A 20,695-nucleotide genomic window follows, 5' to 3' on the forward strand; every position below is an offset into this window, starting at 1 on the left:
TTTTAAAAAAAATATGATCTGGAGATGCATCTTCGTATATTGTTTTTTTGTGTATCTGAAGATGCATCTTTGTAGTACCCCATGTATTCAATTTGGGGTGTTGTTATTCACGCAATTGATTTTATTAATTAATGATATTTTTAGAGATGCATTTCCAAAAATGTCCAGCAGAAATTTGAAAAAACACCACCTTACATGATCTTCTTCATGCTAAAAACCCACTCAATTGCAAAACCCTTGAAAAGAATTTCTCTCATTCTCAACCAACTTTTCAACATCAAAACATCGTTCTTGTATTTTATCACTTCAAAGGGAGCAAAACAAATTGGAATTGCAGGTAAAGTTAATCTATTTCGTCCCCCATTCCTTGCATTTATCTTGTCTTTGAGCTGAAAAATGAACGTTGAGTTCGGATATGCTACTTCGGACGAAGTTCGGTGTGGTCCGGATGAACATATCCAGATTGTCCTGATATTTTTAGTTTCATATTATTTTCCTGTTGTTGATAATATTAGATATGATGCACGTAGATATGTTTTTTAAAGCTATTGTGAGTGTAGATGTTAAACCGGTCGAAGTGAAGCATGATATTGAATCAGATGAAATGAATGATGTTAAACCGGGTGAAGGGAATGATTATGTTAAATCGGGTGCTTAACTAGTTGTTGTCGAGGTAGATGTTCTTGCACAATTTAGAAATAAATAAGTGTTTATTGTTTGTGAACATATGCTACAATAGGTCCGTAGGGATCTCAAAATTTGAGATTTGGCGTTGTAATCGGAAGGTTCGAAAATGGTTTGGATAGAAGACAAGCATTTGTAACAATGATATGCGAAATAAGTGGCACGTATCAACCAAGGATTAGGAAGTGTAAACGAGATGACAAGAGATCGAGGAAATGAAAGTGTTCTTTTAATTTCACAAACGACGTATGTGAAATTCTGTTCCTCAGGGGACAAATGTCGAACACGATGCTCCGACAGTAGGTTCAACAAGTTATACCAGAACCAACACAAGTATGAGTTGAACAAGTTGATGGAGCTGAAAATACGATAAATAACACAAAGATATGGTAACCTAGTTTGGTGAAACCATATATATCTAGATGGTTGAGCCCACAACCTAGAGAAAGGAAATTCACTATTAGTAGCTTAGTACATTTAGACTTACAAGCAACAACAAGCCCATGTTATTCAATGCCTCTTCCTAACACTACCCAATGACTTTTTATTTAGAGTTTCCTCCTAAATCTGAGAACCTACTCACTTTCTTTCTCTATTACACTACCCGTGACATGTGATTACAACCACTAAACCATAGTGATCAACTTCAATCAACAAGATGAATGATGTTGAATGTGACAACTCAATTAGACAAACCTTATATGCCAAATTACTAAACATAAAGGTGTACATTAGATTCTACACTAACCCTATTTACATTATCGTGAAATATAAGACAGAAACCTAGCACTCTAAGATCTTCAATGTGAATGCTTCAATACTTCATTGCTTGATTTTCAAATTAGGTTGTGACCTCCTTATATAACATAATTCTTCTAAGCTTATCTTCATGGATTTGATTTCGTTCAGAATAATGCAGATTTTGTTAGAAATTTGATTTGTTCCTTGAATATCTCCAACAAAAAATAAGATTTGATTTGTTACAAATTCAAATTTAAATCTCTTTAAATTTAATTTGATTGTCACTGTTGTCCAACAAATCATATATATAATCATATTGTTAACTCAATAACAATAAAATTTGATTCAATCTTTGATCGGAGAATCTTCAAAAACATAACAGCATAGTTCTGGTGCACAAGGCCTATATGTCGTAGCAACATGTTGGGAATTTGTTTCCAACATGTGTCACTTTGAACCCTTATCCGTGTTGTTGTTTTATAAAATGCAACCAATCTAAAGGAACATTTCACAATGAACTTCAATCTTCCCTTTTGGAAAATTGTTCCCGCTTAGAGTGTATATTAACCGCTTGGTATTTAAGCATATACACTTCCACTGTTACGTCAATCATCGTGAGACATTTCTCTTTCATGATATTGTCTTATACTTAGGATGGTTGGCTTGCGGGCCGCATCTGATGGCTCCTCATCTTCCTGAGCGCATCATGCGTTAGTTCGACTCCCACTGTGAAACATAGAGATATGGATGCCAAGTTTGATGATTTTGTTAAGCATCTGGTATCGAATGAGGCACGGAGTACCATAGCACCGAATGGTTGGAGCTACGTAGACGGCTACATCTGATGATTCTTCTAGGTGTCACATCCTTATATGATACAATATGCTCCATGAGACCCACCTAGGTCAGCTCAGTAGGAGATAGAAGAGGAGGAGCAGGCTATGACAGATCATGCTCATGATGTCTTGCCTAGGTGTCGTTGTATCATGGAGATTGGGCAGAATAATATTGATGGAGGACTTTTTTTTCGGATGACTCTAAGGAGAGGGGTGTTGTAGATGCCATGATGACGGAGGCTCGACAGACTCTGCAGTACGAGAGGCAGCATGGGAACGTGGGGAGACGCGGGCAAGGCCGACATCATACAAAGTGGGTTATTGTATTTGTACTCTTGATACATTTTGGATTGTATTTTGTTTATCGACTTCGGTGTAACTTTTGGTTTGAACTTTTGTAATCTTAACTTATAACTTTATATATATATATATATATATATATATATATATATATATATATATATATATATATATATATATATATATATATATATATGTCGTTTTATTCATATCGTTATTATAGTTGAATCTTAGAATATGTTCTAAAATTATTTGATATGAGAATCATTCACAAATTGATGTGTTAGTGTCAACATAAATTTTGGGGATACATCTCCGACCACGTCACAAATATGTATCTTTGGAACAATATGACGTTAAACAAAAAAAATGTGTGTTCGAAGATACATCTCAGAAAATTGAGGAACTTTTTAGGAATTGCATATGGTGTTTTTTAGGTATATAGATTGCTTTAAGAGATTTTCCCAAATATTCGTTGGTGTGTTTTTAATCCTTGGCCCGATAAATTAATATGGAAACAAACACTTATTGTCACTGGGTTTTTATATTATTATGAAAAATTAATTTACGTAAATAAATTATTTTTAATTATTTTTTTGCATTTTTTATCTACCCGATCAATCCAACCCAAATCAATCTGTTGTTTCTCGATTCGGTTCGGTTTAGGCTTTATCGCAAAAATTTGCAAATCCAATCTAAACCTATACATTTAATTTTGATAAGTTTGGGTATCGGATTTTCTCAAAACCGAACCAAACCGGCCCGCAAACACCACTATAGAAAACTCCAAAAGTCATGAAAATTGTGTCGCGCCTATATCTTACAGCGGTTGCATTCAACTTTAAGTGGCTAAAGGAGCACGAGCAAAAGATAAATACCATTTCAAGATCAAATCGATGCGCATCCAAAGCACAACGGTGCAATCCCAACTCTGCAAAGAGATGGAAGTGTTTTAAATGATCAATCGTTGTGTGGCTAGTGCATGGTGTAACACAATTGCACGAATTCAGAATTTTATGAATAGAAAAACATGTTCATTCAATAGGGTTCTGATTTTTAGAGTCTAAGGTGTTTTTCTAGCTAAGAAGAGGTGAAATCGAGGGCTATTAATAGGTGTTTGTTCTTCACCATTGTTAATTTTTATATTTGCCTAGCAATTGTAAAAACCATAAATCCCCTAAGAATGAGTGACTCGTCCTCTTATACTAGGTTCCCTTTATATGGTTTTAACGTAAACATGAGGTTCAATGTAATCTTGTGTGTCTGCCTTTGTAATGATTTTTTTGAATATAAATATATAGTTTTATTTGAATTAATGTTTTCTCCCATCTAAGAAATTGAGAGAACCAATTTAGAGGACAATGAGACTTAACAGTAATTTGTTCATTCGATTGGTAGAAGTATGAGATTGTAATGATTGTTCTTGTTGTGATAAGAATAATCTTGACCACTAGTCTAAATTTACGCACTACAAAATTTGTCTTAGCAATTGAATGCTACTAAAATCTTGAGGGTTGTTTTGACGAAGCAGATATCTTTTAATTTGTTCATTCGATTGGTAGAAGTATGAGATTGTAATGATTGTTCTTGTTGTGATAAGAATAATCTTGACCACTAGTCTAAATTTACGCACTACAAAATTTGTCTTAGCAATTGAATGCTACTAAAATCTTGAGGGTTGTTTTGACGAAGTAGATATCTTTGCGATTGAAAACTCCCAGCATCCCTCCAGCATCCGGAGCATTGCAAGGTGCAATTCTATATTTTATAAAACCATCTTCTTATTTTATGTGTCATAAAGCCTTCGTCATTGCTATTGAAAACTTCCAACATATAGGAGTTGTTTTAGCGTAGCGAATCACCTTGCAATTGAAGACTCCCAGCATCTAGAGGGTTTATATTGTAAATATGTGTTTTGTAAAAAATCATAATTAAATCAAATTCATTATAGTAATAGATACAAATTCTCACGTCTAAGTATAGATGATTCGAATGGAGAAATTAATCATTTTTATTAAAAATTCTCTAGTTTACAATTATGCAAACAATTAATCACCCGCGCTCTATACACCCTTATTTCGTTACACACGCTATCCCTATACGAGGTTAATATAATATTCGTGAATACGATAATTTTATGCACCCCTATTTCGTTACACACTATTCCTATCCGAGGTTAATATAATCTTCGCGATAATTTTATTTTTGTTGGATCAATTAGTGCGACATCAATTTTTACTCCAACTGATATTGTTCTTCAAAGCATATTTAGTTCAACACATTATAGATCAAACTCAATACGATCAAAACTTATTGTTGTATTAAATTGGGTCTCATAAACTTACATTTGCACGTGCCCAAAATAATTTACTATGTGATCTTATTAATCTTGTCAAAACAGATAATTTATTTTGAATCAAATCAAACAATTTATAAATGAGAACTTGATTGTAAAACTTATCACTTCTAATATTTCAAAATCAATAACGTAAAAGGTTTGAATCAATTAACTTATGAATTCAGTTAAAGAAAAATTGTTCGAGACAATTCAAGAGTACTCATACTCTACTTTAGAAATACTTGAAGAAAATGTTGCAACTATAGAACAAGGAGAATATTGATGAAGATTGCATTTAGACAACTTCAAATGTGTTGATTGAGGGGCAGGTGTGTTTGTCTTGTTCCAAATCGATTTCTCGCAGTATTGTTTTTCTAAAATGCCTAAATATTGAACCTAGGACCTTGTTCACATACTACAAATAACACCATTATGCCAGTTGGTGATCTTTTGAGTTCACAACTACTTAAAATAATAACATCACCAGACCAAAGAAATATTTTGAAAACATCTAACACTAGTTTTATTTTCATAACAGTAATGGCAGCAATTTGCTTACCAAATACAATTTGCAACCATAAAAGGTTTGTAAGTTATTAGACAATAAAAAATTAACACAAATTTTTGGTAGAGTTGAAATATGATATGAAAACTAAAAAATAGCTAGCCCTCTAGAATGAATCAAGTATTGATTTCATCTAAACTAACAAAGCAAAATTTAACTCCACTAATAGCAAAATTGAAGTATTTATTCATCAAACAGACCGAAACCTAGTTCTTCATCAGATTCTTCTTCCGGCTCTTCCTTCTTTGCCTCCTCCTTGGCAGCAGCAGGGGCAGCACCGGAAGCAGCAGCTGGTGCAGCAACTGCAGCTACAGCGAACTTACTTGGGTCCTGCATTGAAAAAATAAATGTATAAGAAATATAGGAATGTAAAATCATTATTTTAGTATCAAGATCATTAGTATGTCAAATCACATACCTTTATGTACTCTTTAACCTCGTCTGCCTCGGGGAAAGAATATTCTGTAGCAATGGCAACTGCTAGAACATTCTTGTAGGCATTGAGAAACATATGAGGAGCAGCGGCAAGTGTAGGGTACGAGATAGCCAAAGAGAGTGAAGTAACCATTGAGACCCCAACAGCAAACTTCGCAACAAGGTCATCATCAGTGAGGTCAAGAACCTCGGGGCTAAAAACTGAACCGTTATCATAAACATGAAGAACCACAAGACCATAGGAAAAGGGCCTTATGCCTAACTTGGAAAGCAAGGCAGCTTCAGAAGATCCAACTTTGTCTCCTTTCTTAATGAGTTCCACGGGGGTAATGATTTCCACAGTACCCTTGTTAATCTTGGTTGGAATGTTAAGCACCTAAAGTAGAGAATAAACATAAGTTTGATATCTGAAACAATAAATCTCAACCTCAATGTTTAAAACAAGATTACAAACAAACCTGGAAGAAAGAAGTCTGAGAGGGGTCGAGCCCTGTGTTGCCTGGAGGCACCACGACATCAATTGGAGCAACCAAACCAACACGAGCGGGAGCTCCAACCTATGTAGATATAAGACAATTCAGTATTCAATAAGCATTCAATTAATGGAACAGATGAGCACAATCAACCATATTGCTACAATTGCCATAGATCAAACAAAGTTGGCAGATTTCACATTAATGCACACATATTGCAACTGGATAGCTCAAAATGTAGAAGACCAAAACACGCAAGAGAATAAGAACAATGTACAAAAATCAAATTTCCGAACAAGATAACTTTATCAAATAAATCAGTGATCACGGAATATTTTATATCGACGATTTCACATTCATGCATCCGATCAAAATAACAAAACTAAAAGCAACAGCATAAACAGATCAACACTACCACAAATAACATTGTATTTAACACTCTAAACAACATTAAATACGTCAATTATGAAAAGCTAACTTCACCTTGTACTTCGCAACCTCTTCGCTAACTTCCTTCAAGTCACCTTTTGTGAAAATCAAACCAACATTTCCCTGATTGAACATGCAACAAATTAGATCAATAAATTCATGCATTATGCGATTGAAATTCATGCATGCACACAAATTCATGCATGGATCAATAAATTGAGAGACAGATATACGATAACTCACGACAAGGAGGGGAATAAGGTTGAGAAATGCGTTGTTTCCGGTTTTCTCAGCATGGATACGAACGGAACGTTTCATCATGGTGTTCTTCCCCATGAGAACCACGGAGTCACCACGGAGACCGCTACGAATGTTCTGGAGCTGGTTGGATCCGACATTGTCGGCGTTAACAACAAGGATTTGGGTGAATTCGTCGATAAGCTGGCAGAGCTTAGCATCGTAATTCTGCTTCTTCTCGGCTTTGGTGGGTTTGATCGCCATTGTTAGGGTTTAATGTGCTCTTTCTGGAAGGAAGGTTTGAGGAAGAGAGTGAAAGGAAATGAGGAGAAATGAGCGAAGAGTTTAAATATGGTTTTGTATGGATTGTAAAACCCTTTGTAGGCCCAATGGGTTTTGTAAAGTGTTTAGATTAGGGTTTTGTAAAGTGTTTAGATTAGTTTATATATAACTAGATATGTGGCCCGTGCGTTCCACATATTCATTTATCTCTATCTCAAATATTATATTAAATAAAAAATATATATTTTAGTAAATATAATTACATATAATTTATACTCATAATAATTATAATTAATATTATGAATTTATACTTTGCTGTGTTTTCGGTGGAATTTTATAAATCAAAGAAGTTACAACATGAAAAATAATATCAATGTATTAAAATCTCATTAAATAAGTCTAACATGTTTTCAAATTACCTCCATTTTAAAAATACACTTATTTCCTCAACTCACAACTTTTTTATTTTTATTTAATACAATATATTTTTATCTTACATATTTCATATTTTGTGGTCTACCATTCTCTTTACATTGTATTTAAAATTGAATAATTCATAAAAAAAAATATAAAATACTTATTACAACATATAATACAATTGAGACGAAATATGATGAAGGACGAAGTGATATATATAAGAATATCAGATAATTTATTTATTATTATTATTTATTATTGAATGGGAAATCAATAATTTGTCTAAATTACATAAAAGTGTATTTAGAATATGAATAATAAAAAATGTAACTTATTACTTTTAATACAATGAAATTTTTCAATTCAGCAGAAAAAAAATTATAGAAAGTATTTTATAGTAAAAACTATAGAATATTTCTTTTAAATAATTTTTTTTAATTCTATACAATAAAATATTTTATAGTAAAAAGTATTTTAATCCAAGTTCCTAACAAAGCAAACACAAAATATAATTAGGTTAAAAATATAAACATGTTCAATACAATCAACTTAAAAATATATAAAATTTTAAATATAATATAAATATGTTTAATGCCAAAAATTTATTATAATAATATTGAACATTATAAAAAAACATCTTTCTTCTTTTATTTTGATAAGATAGAGGGTCAAGACCCAAAATAAAAAAAAATAAACAAAAAAAAACTACAAAACAACAAACAAACATCTTAATCTCCTGCACTGTATAATTGATCCATAATATAGAAAAAATAGATAAATATTAATATAATTCTCTTCAATAGAATCAACTTAAAAAGTAAATTAAAAGTATTATATTAATATAATATAAATAACTTTAAATTGATTTATACCATATCAATATTAATTATATTTAAATTAATAATAAAATCAATCCATCTTATTAAAAAATCTATAATATTTTTATTAAAATTATAATCTTAATTAACAAAAAAAAATTACAATAGTGGAAGGACAACTCGTATTCCACTATATTAACAAATAAAAATAAAATAAAAGACAAAAAATAAAAGAAAACAAATAAAAGTTGAAAAGAGAATTTATAAATAAAAATCTAAATCGGAGAGGTCCAAACGGCTCTTGAGAAAATTTTCTCGATAAAATGTGGTAGCATGTTCCATCCGATAAAACTTTGTAGCATATGTCATTAGTTTGCCAGTTTGTCGATGCATCTATTCCATTCACTTTATGCATGTTAATTCAAGCTTGACACCCAAATTTTCATTCTGGAGTTGTCATGAAAAGATACCTACAAACAAAAAAACAACAATAAAGAAAAAAATTTATCATGTAAAATAAAAATACAAATAATGTAACTATTGTTATCATCTTGACTAATTCAAATAATGTAATCGTTTAAAAAATTATCGTGTGTGATGGGATGACTAAATATAGATATGTGTATGATGAGATAGCCAAATAGAGATAAAGAAAGAGGTATTTATAAAGAAGAAAAAATGTTAGTATAAATATGAATTAATTTATATTTGGGAGTTATAAAATATTAATTAATATGAATTATATATTATATTAATGTGATTAATGAAATACAACGTTTTTTAGTATAAATATGAATTAATATTTGGGAGTTATAAAATATTAATTAATATGAATTATATATTATATTAATGTGATTAATGAAATACACCGTTATATTTTGGGTGAGATAATACTCTACCAATTCAACAAAATATGGGGTGAGTTGATTAATGATGCTTAAATTCTGTTTAACAAAATTCATAATTATAGCATCTTATATTCCACCGTTTTTTTTGTGAGATTTTATTCCGCCCAATTATTATTACTTACAGTTGTTATTTTTTAATTTAAATAAAATATTTTTAATCATTTATGACAATGATATTTTTATAAAATTAATTAATAAATGAAATAAGTAAAAATTTTAGTTTTTCATTATAATTTTAAAAATTTAATGATATTAGAAATTATATATTTAATTTTTAGATTTGCAACTCAAAAAATTATGGTTGAGTGATTTATTAAAAAATTATATATATATATATATATATATATATATATATATATATATATATATATATATATATATATATATATATATAATCAATAAAAAATACTTAATTTTTTTCATTAATATTATACTATTAATTATATTATAAATATTATTATTATTTTATTTATTATTATTATTATTTATTTTAAATGTAGGGATAAATTAGTAAACACACAATTAGGGTTTATGCTTAGAGTTGCTACCAAGGTGACATGTGGCTAGGGTTGCCATCATGACAACCTTGGATTTATATTAAGTAGATTTCTTTTAAGAAAAATGAAATTTGATTAAAAAAATGAAAAATGATTTTTTTTAGTTAATTAAAATAAAAATAAGTAAATTTCATTTTTTAAAAAAGTGATTTTTATAAATAAAAAAAAATCAGTCAAAGTAAAGAATAAATAATAGTAAAATATCATTAAAGACCCATTAAAATCTAGACACTTTTCTTTTTTTTCCTTCCTCTTTTATTTTTTTTTTGTTTTTTTTTGTTTTTGGCTTACTCGGATAAGGGTGAAATTTTCCAACACTAAGATATAGATAAGTCTTGGTTGTGGGAGAGGAGTTTTATTAACGTTGTGTTATGATTAGAGTTTTTGGTATTTTAGGATTATAATCTAATGAATAAGATTTATGTTGGGCCTCTTATTTATAATTGTGGGGGTGTCCTCTCCAACCTTGTTTAGGAGGTTAATATTATCAATGATCTTGGGTAGCAATTGTTAGCAGATCTTCTCATAATTATTACGAAGATGAAAATGGTGATCGAGCATATCCTCATGTTAGGGCAAATGCATTAAGATTTATAGGTGTCTATGTGTTTGGACTCAGGTCATGAATTAACAACCTCAACGCCGAGTTATACGTCCATTAGAAAGTGGTGGTTGATATTTTACATTAGCATGTTGGACTTGAGTGGCGTGCTTTTGACATAAAGGTCATATGGTAATGTCGTTCATGGTCTTCAAGCCTTATATTAGTCCATATTCCCCAAAACATGTAACTTATAAGGGTGATATTCTTAAGAACTTTTGTTCTAGTCCATTAGCCCCCCTAAACATGAGGCATGTGATTGTGAGGTGGGTAAGAGTGTTACTATGATCCATATCCATCACAACATGAGGCTCGTGAGGATAAGGCATTGTTTGGTTGGTACTTATGCGTAAATAAAATCCTCGTTCGGTTTGTGAGCTTAACCTGGTCTTAAGAGATCTCATAAAATAAGTTTTATGACGTCCAAGATCCCAACCAAAAGCCATCGCAGTCAATACCACGACCAAAGACCAACCTGATTGCAATTTTGGATGATGCTTGAGAGAATTACGGTCTACCCTAAATAAGCCATTACGAGAGTAATTTCCCTCAGGCCCCCTATAATCTTAAATTTTTTATTTCCATCGGACTGGCTATCTCTTTTTCTTAGCTTTCATGTTCCGTTGGTCCCACCTAAATGGGAGTTACGAATCTCAAGATATGATCAAATTACAAGACAAAAGTCATGATCTAAAATATGATGAAAAATTTACAGCATTCTCCTTTGTCTCAAATATTGTCAAAGTTTATCTTTAAGCCACATAATTCTCGTCAAATTTTCAAGATGCGTGTGGTATAACTTGATATTTTTTAGTTTCATCTTTTCATAAACAAAACTATATTAAAAAAGATTAATTGGATGTACATCCCTTTTATCTTCAAGTGTTCAAACATAAGTCATACGACTTGCTCATTCTAACACTTGCTTTCCTTCTAAAAACAATCACAAATAAAAAATACTGCTCTAATGCGATTAAAATATTTTTCTTTAAAATCAACCAACACACACGATATTTCTACTAAGAACTATGTAGCTTTGAATTCTCCATCACACCGAGATATATGTAGAAGCAAGGATCAAATCTTGTCAAGCACAATAAAAATAACACCGCTTTTTCTTGTAAATAGTCTATACTTTACGTTTAATGATTAGGAGAAAATCTATATAATAAATTTAACAACATTCTTTTGCAAAATTAATTAGAGGTAATTGTTTTTTTAAACGGATGTCGTTGGGTGTTAATACATTCCCTATGCATAATTGAATCCCAAACCTAAATTTAGTTGCTAAGACCATATTTTTATTTCTTAAGGGTTTTACCAATGTTTTTTTATTTTAAAATAAGCTTTGGTGGTGTCTTCATTTTATACGAGTGCATCTTAGAATTTTTCCTTCCGCAACAAGATTACATTATAATAAGATAAACGTCATATTAATTACATGTTTCTTTATTGGATTTTAAGAGACTATTTGAGCTTTTGTGTATAAACTATTAAAGTTATGATTACAATTTTGACATCATAGGTCATTTTATATCATGGATTCTGTTATCAATTTTCTTAATGATGTTGTGTTTTAAGGCATATAAAAATGTGATTTTTCAAAGATAATTGATTTTTTAATGTAAATTCTCCTTAATATCAAATTTTATAAAGGCTAAATACTCTTTTTAGTCCCTTATCTTGTATTCAAAGTCTAATTTTGTCCCTTAACTTTTAAAAAGACCATTTTGATCCCTTAACTCTGCAAACTAGAACAAGTTAGTCCTTTATGTCCAATAACTAGTAACAACTTTAATTTTTGTTGATGTGGCAAATGATGTGTACAATTCAACTTTTGTGGCCGATTTTGCGACAGAAAAATCGGTCACTAAAATATGTTTTTTTGGATTTTAATATATTCTTTATCTTCTTTAAAAACTCAAACTAAAAAAAAACGTATAACACCGATCTTTGCCACAAATCCACATAACAACTTCACAGTTATGTTATACATTTTGGGTATAATTGTTTCAATATTTATGTTTATACCCCCTCTCATCAAATTTTATATTACTATACATTATTTTAATAATGTCCAAAATCTATTTGATTAAATTTCTAAAACAAATGTCGTTTCTTGGAACACTTTGATTTCTGGGTATCTTCATGGTGGCATGTTTAAAAAAGAATTTTTCCAACATTAAAGAACAAAGATGGTATCTCTAAAACTCTATGAATTGGGATCTGGAACCGTGGCATGTGATTTCAAGGAAGACATTAAGATCTATTTTTACAGTATTAGATTTATCCATGGTCTCTTCTGGATGGGACTTTTTCAAAGCTGTTCACGATTGTGGTACAGTTACATAAGTGTTCCTTAGGGGGGTACTGCACTTTGTTTGGTACTTATAGGGGTGTATTCTTGGAGAAGCAATGCCTTGGCAGAATTGGCTATCTTGTTGGGAGTCACATGAGTAGTTAGGTTGGTGGGAGAATAAGATTAGTGATTTATGATGTTTTTAATGGAGTGCATATGTTGTTCCAATATAATTTGTTCAAACAAGCGAAACTGAAGTTCATAAAACATCGACACATGAAAATTCTTCTATTCTAGAAACTTCCTTTGAAGGCGAAGTTCCTATTTTTGAAAGCTCTAAAAGTTACAGTTTATGAGTCATCTCCCTGTTGAAGAATCCAATCCATATGAATCTACCAAGTACCCAAACTATGTGTCATATGAAAATTTTGAGCTCTGATGAAAATTTGAATCTCATATATTGAGATTTGCTAAAAAATTAATTGGATTTTAATTTCAATATCTTTGCTTTTTCATAGTGTGTATAAAATTCTTTTCATTTCACTTATGATTGGATGATAATTCTGATTTGGAATTTTAAGATTTGGGGAGAAGATGAAAAAAACTAATTAAAACCTAGAAAAAAAATTTAGTGACGGATTATTCCGTTGCTAAATTAGTCACAAATTTGGTCTAAGCCACGTGGCATTCTATGTTAGTGTCACATAGACTTAGGAAATGATTTTGACTAACATAATTGACGAAAATAACTAATGTGATACATTTTAAAAAGTCGAGGGATCAAAATGGTCTTTTTAAAAGTTAAGGGACCAAATTAAACTTTGAGTACAAGATACGAGACATAAAAGGGTATATATTTAGCCTTTTTTTAAAAATCTAATTCTCCTTAATAATGATTAGACATTGACTTTTTTACTTGATGAACAACTAGTTTGGTCTAAACTTTTCTTACATGACATCAACCAATTTTATTCTACTTTTGTATACATAATATTGGGAAAAAAACTCAAGTTCCAGATTGGTTAAAGATAATGTCCTTAAAGCGTTTATATAGAGTGACACCCTTCACTCTACAAGTTGGTTTTGTAAAGATGAGTTAGACCAAACTCTAATTTTGCCATGGTATCACGAGCTTATCGATTCAGGCCACCATTGTTTATATCCACGCACCAAGTCCAATAGTGTTAGGTGTTAGGGGATGTGTTGGGAAATATTCAAGTCCCATATTGGTTAAAGATGATGTCCACAAAGGATCTATATAAAGTGTCACTCCTCACTCTACAAATTGGTTTTGTAAGGATGAGTTAGATCAAACTCTAATTCTGTCTCATAAGTCTTAGGGAAAGGACCGAACAAACATGATGAATATGAATCTTTCTTCTTGGTCACACTAAATGCATTAACAGACAAAATTTGGTAACTAAGGATTAAATGAAATTACCTGAGTGATATTACAGTATTCCTCACAATGTTTGTCATCTTGAGGCAGTTATGATAACATAGTAAAGCATTAGCCCTAAAATTTTAATTTACATAAGTACAATTAAACATAATTAAGAACACAATCCAAAAAATAAACAGAAAAAGTGATTAAAATTAGATATTACCTTGCAAGTGTAGGGTGTTTAGGAGTTATAATATCTATACGAAGCATCAATCCTATTTTAATGAAGCCGAGTTTGTTGTTGTAATCCCGCCCTCATAGTCCGTTGTGAATTTCTCTTTATATGCTTTATGTTTTGCTTTAATAATAGAAGAAAGATGTATGCAATAAATAGTCGAAAGAGCTTTCGTCTTTTAAACCTATTAAACTCATTGAAAATTTGATTTAAATAGTTTTTTTAAATGATATTTTAAATATTTTATTATTTCTAATAATATTTTTAAATATCAAAATTTTAAAAAATCACTTAAATTTGAAACTATTTTGAATAGGCTTTCATAAAAATTATTTTTGAGATACATTTTTGAAAATCATGTAATTTTGACTAAGTTTTAAACTTCAATAATATATATTTATGTTATTAAATGTCCAAATTAGTGTTTTAATTTTTTAAATATTTTAAAAAATATAAATAATTATTTTTATAAAGTTAAAACAAACGGATCCATAAACACATGATACCAAATCAAGGATATTTTTCATCATGCTAAAAAAATTTAATTCAAAGAATTAAGTATAACTATTTTATTTTATTTTTAAACTTAAAAAATAGCAAATTAAGTGAAAAATATATATAACTATTTGAATATCTAAACAATAAGAAATATGAAATCAATGATTAATAAAAAATATTATAAAGAAAAGAGAGTACATAAATAATATAAACAATTAATAACTATTGAAGAAAGTTTATCAATTCAAGGATCCTTCTATCTCTTTTCTTTGGGCCAAAATCTTTTGGAGTGTTGACATTCCACCTTCAAATTCCATGATTACTTGGAGACTTATGATGGAAAAGATTTGCACTAATAATCAATTGAAACAAAGAGGATGCTTCATTGTTACTTGATGCAGTCTGTGTATGAAGGCTGAGGAAACCTTTCAACACCTCTTCTTCAATTGCTCTTATGCCAAGAAAGTAATGTGGTTTTACAAACTGCTATGATTGTTACATTTTCATTTCACATATTTATAGAGAAGATAATTCTTGTGCCAACTTTTTTTTTTCTAATGTAGATCTCACTTGTAATTTTCAAACTATTTTAAATCCATCTTTGAGCATTAGGAAGGATTTTGGCTAATTAGAATGCCATTTTTTATAGAGAATTGCTAGGATGACACTGAAAATTACAACAACACCGTATTTATATACGGTTAGTTATACACTTTGTTTTTTTTAATAATTTTTTCAGGCTTTGGTTTTTGTGTCCGAGTTAACATGCTTTGGAAAATTTATGGTGTAAATACGTGTAAGCAAATTAGGTGTCAAGATAGCACCACTCTTTTTATATTCTCTATTTTTTAATGGGTTGTCTATATAGCTCTCCTTTGTAATGTTTTGGTGTTTTATCTATATATTTGTCTTTATTTAAATAAAATAAAAGAAAGGATCAATGGATTGTGTTTACTAGTCATGAGCAAGTAAAATAATATACCATTAAAATGTTCAGGTGAACTAAAAGGATTAATGCAATGATCAAGAATGAAGCAGCAGAAAAAGTGATTGATATTTAGACCGTAGAGGATCTAATTCCACCGTACACCTTGCACTAAAAATATGCTAAAGTGTTGGAATTTCTAGTACAATATTTATTCCATTTTATTGCATGTGAATCCTAAAGGAGAGGAAGTAGTGTAATTAGTAGTTTAGTACTACTGCTTTCCTTTCATAAAAATGTTTAATTTCTTTTTGTCTAATTATAATAGTCTCTTTACCGATCGTTAGTTGGTCAAGTGGTGGTTGATATTAAATTTGGTAAGGAGAATCACGGTCAATCTTTACAACTACAATTAGGGAAGACTGAAATCAATTTATACCAAAATTGACCTCGAACCAAACTATACGAGTATTGAAATTAAACTATAAATTTAAAATAAAAAGATATACAAACTTATTTTTTCTGAAAATAAACTTACAAGTTATAAACCATAAATTATAAACGCAAAATATTAACTTTTAAGATACAAAGCATAACTAAATTGAAGAACAATTACATTATTAGGAAACACTAAGTACATACATTAATCTTTCTCTTCAAACTTGCTCTGGTTCTTCATGCTTCCAAATACTAGAAAGTGACTTAAAACTAGTCAAATTCCTCACCCTAAGAACTCCAAAAACAACCATCCCACACAAAAAACCAAGAGCAGCACTAGACCCCACAAGTGAAACAGCACTACAAATAAGCATAACAAAACAATCCTCTTTCTTATTCATATCCCTACAAGCCATAGCCAATTCAATCCCAGCAAACAGCAACAACACCCCTAAAATCCCAACCGGAAACTGTTTGAAGAAATGCGCCAACGAACTTCCCAACACAAAACCCAAAACCAACTTTACCGCACCAAGAATCGCCACACAGGCTCCACTCCTCCCACCAAATTTATACTGTCCTGCCAGTCCACCAGCACCATGACAACACGGCATAGCACCAAACCAACCGCCCAGAAGATTCATTAACCCAACTGTCACTGAAAGTGAAGTCACTGAAAAATCCTTGGTGGGAAATAAATCAGAAGATAACTTACAAACTGCAATCACAGAGTTCAAAATTGATAGCGGAAGTTGCGGAATTGTACCCTTTATAAAACCTTGTTTCCATTCATGTTTAGAAAATTTTACTAACTCTAAATTCGAAGGTCCGAATTTGATTTCATGTATCACATTAGGCCTTCTTATGAAACCCAAAATCACACCCAAAACAAACACTATAAAAGCTGAAGGTAGTGAAAAAATCATCTTTTTCAATGATCTACCACTCTTTTTTCTCTCAGCACCTTCAATTGAATCACCTAACTCTCCCTCAATCTCAAGTACTTCATGATCCTTTTCACCAGCACCGTTAACAACAACGATAAACACAACACAAACAATAGCTAAAACCAGCCCATCAAACCCGAACCAGTCCCGGTTATTCAAAGACTTAGACTTTGGTAAATCCTGAACTTTTTTGACATATTTAACAGCAGTTAAAGCAAAAGACAAACCCTGTGCAAGCTGAATTCCTCTAACAACACTTAAAGGAATGAGTTTGTAAGCCAGTTTCATCAACCCGGTTACACCCAACACCAATAAAACCGCTCCGGTTAAGATACCGGACGCCATGATCTCCGGGATACCGAAAGAGGGGTCGGAGAGTGCAACGGCAGCTATTGATTTCATGGGCTGAACTGGCATGGGAACACCATACATGGCTCCTGTGAGGAAGTTGTAGAAGCCAGTGAAAAGCAAAGTTGTTCCAAGGTTGAGGTTTTTGGAAAGAGTGAGTGAGAGTACTATTGGTATGTAGGTGCCAAGGTCACCTATGGCTCCATTGATTTCTGATAATGTTGAATGGAAGAGTAAGTTGCTTTTTATTTTCTGTATGGTGGTGAGTCTAGTGGTGGAGGTGTTGGTGGGGAGAGGTTGAGGATTTGATGCCATGAATGGAAGAGTGAGGGAGGTTTTGATGTGAGTTTTGGTTTATTGGCTTGTAACGCAAGCATGAAAAGGGATTGATTGTGATTCTGTATTTATAGGAGAGGTGGAGGTTGCTTTAGTAAGGTTCTCTATGGTTATTTTTTTAATATTTTAATATTTGACACTAAGTTATGACACTACACCGTAGTATAATATAATTTATGTTATAATTTTTTAATATTTAATTTACATTTTAAAATATGTTTTTGTTAATAATTGAATACACTACTCACGTGATGTTATACGGTGTAGGATACTAGTGTCACTTTTAATGTTTGCGATATATACTCACCTTGCAACGCCCACAACCGGTGATTAAAGGAGACATAGTTGCTGCTACAATACTGAAAAATGAATACCTAACTGACTTACAAGCATGCAAACACAACCTGGATGCAAGGATTTTATGACCCAAAGATAGCAAGCTAACCCCATTATGGAGCTCTTTGAATAAATGGGGCATTACTTCCCTTGAAAAATATTAGCAAGAGTTCTCTTTTTCTTCATTGGAAAATGCCAAGCAAGTTGGATCGCTAGGATCATGGAGTTTAAACTCATATCTCTAAAAACTCTTTGTTTGGAGTAGGGATTTTAGTCCTAATGTGCAACCTCATTCCTCAGTTTATGTTTGAATCAAAATTTTCGGTCTTGCACAAGAATATTAGCACCTAAAATTCATATTTGCAATTGGAACCAGTGTAGGCATTCCTACTTATGTTGATCTTTAAAGGAGAATTTGGAGACTTTGTTAGAGTTCCTGTGGACATTGATTTGAAAAAACTCTTTTTTATCGAGTTTTGGTAGAAAGAACTGGCTTTGCTTTTTTGTTGATATTGACTATGATAACATGTTTGAATTTCCTAATCATAACAACTAGGTCATTCCCAAACTAAATGTAAAAGAATTAAAGAAGCATTACTAGGAATAATGCACGATAAAATTTTCACCTCAACCAATTAAAAAAATAAGGCCAAATACCTTGGAGCGTGACATTTTTAAAAAAAAAAAACTAAATCTATTCCTTTGGGTTTTTTAGTTCAACCAACAAGAAATAACGCTAAGGGTTTGAGCGTTGATTCCCAGCACCTGCAATATCGTGATTTATTTAGAACCAAAATGACGCTCTTATTTTATTTAATTTTTTAATTACAATATAAATCGTCTATTTCTTCGGTTTTTTCTAAATGAAATGAAGCTCACTGTTTGAGCTTCAATTCCTAGATCCAGTAGGCGCCCTTATTTTAGTTTATTTTTTAATTACAATATAGATAGTCTTTTTCCTCGATTGTTTATCTAGCAGTCAAGAAATATTGCTCATTATTTTACTTAATTAAAATAGAACTCAACTTTAACTTTAGTGTTTGCTGCCAACCGAGATATAAAGTCTAAACAATATTTATTCTAACATCTGAATGTTAACTCTCATTCACTTTTGCATTTCTTATAAATTTTTTGCACCCTGGCTAACGAACGAAACATAATTCTCCATCTTCTCCACCTAACGAATGAAACACCATTTTTCATCTTCTCAAAGTCGAACAAAGTAAACAAATGAGGAAGAAAGCTCAGATAAGGAAACTTAAACCTCAAACAAACACATTTGTTTGACTCTCTCATCATGTTTCCGGTATGTAAAACTTTTTCCATGACTGTACCAGTCATTTTTGTTGTTTTTGAGACTTAGGGTATAATGTTGTTGTTGTTTTTGTAGTATTTTTAGTTGTTGTGTTGATATTGAAGGTTTAGTGTCATTGTTGTTTTATTGAGATAGAATATTCACTGTTGTTGATTGTGTACGGTTTTTATTCTATTTTTAAAAGGTACACGATTATGGACCATAATTGGATGAAAGTCAATAGATTAAATAAAGAGTGGGAAAATGAAGTGATTCAATTTCTTAAATTTGCATAAATAAACCTTCCGGAAAATAATGAGTTTTTTTTATTATTCTTGTAAAATATGTCGAAATACGTAAAAATATCCATATATGACATGGGTATGACACGGTGAAGTGACAAAAAAGACCTGCATCACATAAAGTTGAAGTTGATGAGGATATGAATGATAACCTAGAAAATATGATCCGTGATATTGGAGTAGATTATTTTAACAAAACTCATGTGTATGATACTTTCCAAAGTGACATGGAAGAGCCGTTATTTCTGGGATGTAAAATTTTAACAAGATTGTCAACTGTGTTAAGACTATTTAATCTTAAGGTTAAAAGTGGGAGGATGGATTGGAGTTTCATAGAATTTATTGAATTGTTGCAAGGAATTATTCTAGAAGGTAACACATTGTTGAATTGTAGTCATGAAGCCAAAAAGATATTGTGTCTAATGGGTTTGGACAATGTCAAAATACATACTTGTCGTAATTATTGCATATTTTATAGGTAAGAGTATGAAAAACTTGAAGGAGTGCTTGAGGTGTGGAGAGTCACACTACAAGATGAAGGTCAATGGAGTTGAAGACGATGATGAAAGAAAATTGATTCGTTGTTTCTAGATTTTTCCCTTGAGCCAAGGAACCTTAGACTTGGACTCACCGTCGAAGGAATAAACTTATTTGATAATATGAGTACTAACCATACTTCATGACATGTTCTTCTCATAATTTCCAGCCTACCTAATGTCAATCCTAAAACCA

General features: G+C 31.2%; 2 protein-coding genes across 2 annotated transcripts; both read right to left on the reverse strand.

Moving 5' to 3' along the window:
* Nucleotides 1-5,506: 5,506 nt before the first annotated feature.
* LOC131655070 (large ribosomal subunit protein uL10) lies at nt 5,507-7,382 on the reverse strand. Its single transcript, XM_058924973.1, has 5 exons — nt 7,045-7,382; nt 6,856-6,924; nt 6,358-6,456; nt 5,883-6,275; nt 5,507-5,794 (listed from the first exon to the last, which is right to left on the reverse strand). The coding sequence occupies exons 1-5, from the start codon at nt 7,300-7,302 to the stop codon at nt 5,648-5,650; spliced, it is 966 nt and encodes a 321-aa protein (XP_058780956.1). The 5' UTR covers nt 7,303-7,382; the 3' UTR covers nt 5,507-5,647.
* Nucleotides 7,383-16,478: 9,096 nt separating this feature from the next.
* LOC131655071 (molybdate transporter 1-like) lies at nt 16,479-18,082 on the reverse strand. The gene has a single exon (XM_058924974.1). It carries the CDS (start codon nt 18,008-18,010, stop codon nt 16,619-16,621), a length of 1,392 nt encoding a protein of 463 aa, XP_058780957.1. The 5' UTR covers nt 18,011-18,082; the 3' UTR covers nt 16,479-16,618.
* Between the last annotated feature and the right edge of the window lie 2,613 nt (nt 18,083-20,695).

This window comes from Vicia villosa, linkage group LG3 (genome assembly GCF_029867415.1).
Source record: "Vicia villosa cultivar HV-30 ecotype Madison, WI linkage group LG3, Vvil1.0, whole genome shotgun sequence".
Lineage (NCBI taxonomy): Eukaryota > Viridiplantae > Streptophyta > Magnoliopsida > Fabales > Fabaceae > Vicia > Vicia villosa.

Excerpts from the sequence above, each read along its gene's own strand:
- LOC131655070 (XM_058924973.1), bottom strand. The coding sequence starts at position 7,302 with ATGGCGATCAAACCCACCAAAGCCGAGAAGAAGCAGAATTACGATGCT. Across the intron at positions 6,276-6,357 it reads CTCAGACTTCTTTCTTCCAG|GTGCTTAACATTCCAACCAA; the intron begins GTTTGTTTGTAA and ends TCTCTACTTTAG. Across the intron at positions 5,795-5,882 it reads AGGTTAAAGAGTACATAAAG|GACCCAAGTAAGTTCGCTGT; the intron begins GTATGTGATTTG and ends TTTTCAATGCAG.
- LOC131655071 (XM_058924974.1), bottom strand. The coding sequence starts at position 18,010 with ATGGCATCAAATCCTCAACCTCTCCCCACCAACACCTCCACCACTAGA.